The sequence below is a fragment of the Telopea speciosissima genome, chromosome 7 (genome assembly GCF_018873765.1).
Source record: "Telopea speciosissima isolate NSW1024214 ecotype Mountain lineage chromosome 7, Tspe_v1, whole genome shotgun sequence".
NCBI lineage: Eukaryota > Viridiplantae > Streptophyta > Magnoliopsida > Proteales > Proteaceae > Telopea > Telopea speciosissima.
The window spans coordinates 39917548-39922156 of NC_057922.1; the positions used below are offsets into that span (position 1 = coordinate 39917548).

The 4609-nt window shown below is 48.7% G+C and overlaps 1 protein-coding gene across 1 annotated transcript; it reads left to right on the top strand.

The window, feature by feature from the left end:
- The first annotated feature begins 265 nt into the window (after nucleotides 1-265).
- On the top strand, nucleotides 266-1460 carry LOC122668553. Its single transcript, XM_043865100.1, has 2 exons — nucleotides 266-680; nucleotides 778-1460. The coding sequence occupies exons 1-2, from the start codon at nucleotides 266-268 to the stop codon at nucleotides 1458-1460; spliced, it is 1098 nt and encodes a 365-aa protein (XP_043721035.1).
- The last annotated feature ends 3149 nt before the right edge of the window (nucleotides 1461-4609 follow it).

The window sequence follows — 4609 nt, forward strand, 5'->3', positions numbered from 1 at the left end:
TCCATGGCCACCGGTGGACCACCTTGCCGCTCCTTCTCCCCAAGCCCTGACTAGGCATGACACGCTGGATGAGGGAAGGTCGTGGGCCAGTCTCCTTGGAGGGGGGAGATGCCAGGATGATTCTGTGTCTATTCCCTTCATTGAACCGCGGGTAATCGAGGGGAAGAAAGTGGCGTGCTGCAACCCAGTTGATCTTTTGGAGGAGAGGGATTGGTGGGAGGCGGCTCTGGTTGGTTACATTTTCGGCCAACGTCCATCCTTCACCATGATGAAGCGATATGCTAGGGAGAAGTGGGCTCATGTGGGTGCAGTTGAAGTGTATGGATTAGAGAGTGGGATCTTCATTTTTGACTTCCAGGAAGCGTCTCTGAGTCACCAAATCCTGGACGAAGGGCCCTGGACCCTGGGATCTCGCCCCTTGATTCTCCGGCTGTGGTCTCCGGAGGTGTCTCTAATCAAGAAGGAGGAAACAGCCCTCCCCATTTGGGTGAGATTATATGGTTTGAACCTGCATTTTTGGGGTAACCGTTCATTGGGCTGTATTGCTAGTGTACTTGGCAAACTCATTTGTATTTATCGTCAAACGTCAATGCGGGAGCGCCTCTCTTTCGCTCGCTTCTGTGTTCTGGTGAGCGCAACTGATGGTCTACAGGATTCTATTCCCATCGTCCTAGAAGATGGCACTCGGATAGTACAACCTGTTTCTTATGACTGGGCTCCCCCCCCATTGCACCTCGTGTAAGGTCTTCGGCCATAATGTGAACTCTTGCCCTGCAGCCATTTCCAACGCTGATCCTGAGGCTCCTATTCCTCCTACGGGAGGGGTTACCAGTGCCGATGGCGGGAAAGGGAATGGGAGACGTCGTAACCGAGGGAAGGCCTCTAAGGTGGCGCCACCTTCCTCCACCCGAGAGCAGCTGCGCCACCCTCTTGCGATGGATATGGAAGATTCTCCTGTTTTGGAAGGTGAGAATAATCACATCCCTATTGACGCCGCTTTTGTAGGCATAACTGAACCTCACCAGCCCGGTTTGGAAGGAGAAAATAGTGCTACTATCCCTGTTATGGAAGCTTTGGATTTGCCCAAGGATTCTGGTTGCGATGTTATGGAAATTCCCCACCCTTTGGATTCTCTTGGTGAAGGATCAAACGAAGACGCAAGTCACACTAGATACCATGCAAATGGGGGTGGTACCGGTTCCAACTCGGCTAGCACTGTTAAGACCAGGGATGACATGGCACGGAAGAGTAACACCCGTGGGTCGAAGGTTGGAGCTAAGGGGGGGAAGCAGAAGACACTGGCACCTACTGGAGGTGGTAATCGTTTCGCCATCCTCACCAACCCCATGTTCACAGAAGTAAATGATGACACAAAAGGTTTGCATGATGGCAGAATTAGAGAGCATAGCCCAGCTAAGGGGAGACCACTGCAGGACTCCCCCTCCCCAGCTTTCAAATGATCTGGCTTGGTGCTTGGAATTCCAGGGGAATAAATGACCCAAGCAAAAGAAGGGCTGTGACGGATTGGGCGGCTTCTCATAGGCTCGATCTTTTTGGTTTAATGGAAACGCGCGTGAAACCCAGGAATTTTGAGCTCTCTTTTCGTATATTTAGTTCTCGTTGGAAGTGCATGCACAACTACTCGTGCTCTGAGGCTGGTCGCATTTAGATCCTCTGGAATGAAGATGTGGTCGAGATCACCCCCCTAGGTGTCTTTCCACAAGTCATCCATGTCCAAGTCTTCATCAAGGCAACTCAGATCTCTTTCTTAGCTTTGTTTGTCTATGGTGAAAACTTCGCTGGTGATCATGAGGATCTCTGGGCGTCCATTCGTAGTATGAGTTCTTCCACAAACACCCCCTGGATTCTTCTAGGGGATTTGAACTCTATAAAGGACCCCTCTGAGAAGGGGGGCGGCAGACCTATCATGACTACAATGGTTCACCCTTTTGCAGAGTGTATAAAGGACTGTGACCTCTCTGACCTCAAGAGTTCTAGTTGTAAGTTGACTTGGAGTAACAAGGGCTTGGGTGATGACCTTATTTCCAGCAAAATTGACCATGTATTGGTCAACTTCGCCTAGGTTAGCGCCTTTCCTGATGCGGTAGCTCGTTTCCTCCTTCCAGGTGTCTCGGATCATAGCTCTATGATTGTAACAGTGGGTTGTAGTACTGGGAATAGAGGGAAGCAATTCTATTTTTATAACCATTGGACTAAGCATTCTGATTTTCTTCCTTTGGTCCAACGGATCTGGGCTGAGCTTGTGTCGGGTTCGCCCATCTTTGCCCTCATGGCAAAGCTAAAGAGAGTCAGACAGGCGTTAAAGGGATGGAGTAGGTTGCTGTTTCACAAGCTGGATTACCGGATTGGATCTTTGACTCAAGATCTGGACAGGGTACAATCCATGATTATTGATTCCAACCCTGATGGTGCCTTGGTTCAAGAAGAGCATCGTATCTCCCTTGAGCTTCGTCACCTCATAGCGGTTTGTGAAGCTGAGTTACGACAACGCGCTCGGGTTCGATGGCTTGAACTCGGGGATGGAAATACATATTTATTCCATCGCTCTCTGAAGACTAGAAGAGCCAGGAACAGAATTACCTCCATTAATGATTCGGCTGGTAACACTCTCACTGATGAGAATGAAATCCGTATTGAAGCTGCCCGGTTCTTTGAGAATAGTTTCATGGGAACCCCCCCACCCCCCCCACGGTTTGCTCCCCCTTCGACCTCCCGATTGGGCGAGCTTTAGATCATGGTGATTGTAACCTCCTCATCAGGCCCTTTACTAGAGAAGAGATTAAAGATGTGATCTTTGCAGCTGATGATGATAGCGCGACGGGGGTTGATGGCTTTGGAGCCCTCTTTTTCAAGCACACTTGGGACATCACAGGGGACGAGGTTCACGATGCTATTAGTGATTTTTTTAAGAACCTTCGTCTCCCTGACCAGGTGAGACTCTCTAGAATTACTTTGGTTCCAAAAGGGGTGGTTCAAAATTCCTTCAATGATTACCGCCCAATCTCGGTCAACTTTCTGATTTACAGATTCATTGCTAAATTATTGGCCAATCGCCTGAAGTTGGTCATGCCCAAGCTGGTGGGTTTAAATCAGTCGGCCTTCATGGAAGGGCGTCAAATTACCGACAACGTTCTGTTATGTTAGGAGTTGCTTCATGGTTACCATTCCAAGAAAAGGATGCCCTTCTTTGCAGCCAAGGTGGATCTTCGCAAAGCCTACGACTCCGTCCAATGGAGCTTTTTGTTCTCCTTGCTGCTTCGCCTACGCTTCCCTCCTGTCTTTAATAATTGGGTGTCTCAGTGCATTGTGAAGCCAGGTTATACCATCTTTGTCAATGGGGCTCAATCCCCTTGCTTATCGGCAAACAAAGGGCTAAGGCAGGGATGTCCCATGTCCCCATTTCTGTTCAATATTGTGCTGCAATTCTTCTCTGATACCCTGGCAGCGGCGACAGATTCTGGGTTTTTTGCTTACCATCAGTACTGTGATAAAGCCAAGGTCACCACTGTCTGTTTCGCAGACAATCTCTTCATCTTTGGTAAAGCGTCTCGGGCCAATGCCATTTTGCTACACAAGGAGTTTGAAGTTTTTTCAGGCCTATCCGGGCTTTCTATAAATCATGGCAAGCCAAATATCTTTTTCTCAAACTTCCCGTCTGAGATCATGGATTTTTTCTATGCTACTACAGGCTTCTCTTGCGGTCAGCTCCCCATAAAATACCTGGGGGTTCCTCTTGCATCCAAGTCCTTGTCTCCTTGCGATTACGATCCCCTCCTCGCCAAGATTGACAGTCGCCTCTGTGTTTGGAAAGCTAAATCCCTCTCTTATGCAGGAAGACTTACTCTCATCTCTTCTGTTCTGGGCAGCATCATCTCTTATTGGTTAAATTTCTTTCCTTTCCCCATCTCGGTGATCGCCACCCTGGAGAGAAGGCTAGCTCGCTTCCTGTGGTGGGGTAATGCTGATAAGGGTGTTTTTAAGGTGGCCTGGGATACTGTGTGCAGGCCCAAGAAAGAGGGAGGTCTTGGCCTGCGCAGGCTTGGTCAGTGGAATACTGCGGCTCTCATTGCACAGGTGTGGTACATTGCTGCAAATCATGATACTGCCTGGGTGCATTTTGTCAAGCATCGTTGGCTCAAGCGTTCTTTTCCACCCGGTTTAGATCCTTTATTTTTTTGGTTAATTGGGAGCTTTACATATATAGTTGATAGAAGGGCGGGGGGCCGGGGGCGGGGGGGCGGGGGGCCGGATCTAACCGGGGAGAGGATAAGATGCCAGCCAAGAGACTCGAACTCGAGACCTCTTGGTGAGCATAGGCATGAAGCGCACCACGGCTCACCAACTGAGCTAAGCAGTTGTTGATACGGATTTGATCCTTTCCTTGCACTAACTGACCGTTATATATCAAGAGAAGAAGGTGGTTCTCAGATGAGGCAAAAGAACATGAGCCCATCTTCCAATTGCTGTACAACTCGGATTAGCCCAAAGTACTATTACCCGTATTAATTTAGTCAATTTCATGTCATGGTTTTCAAAACATAGATACATAAACTACCTACCAAGTCTTATTTTACCCCTTAGAGATAAT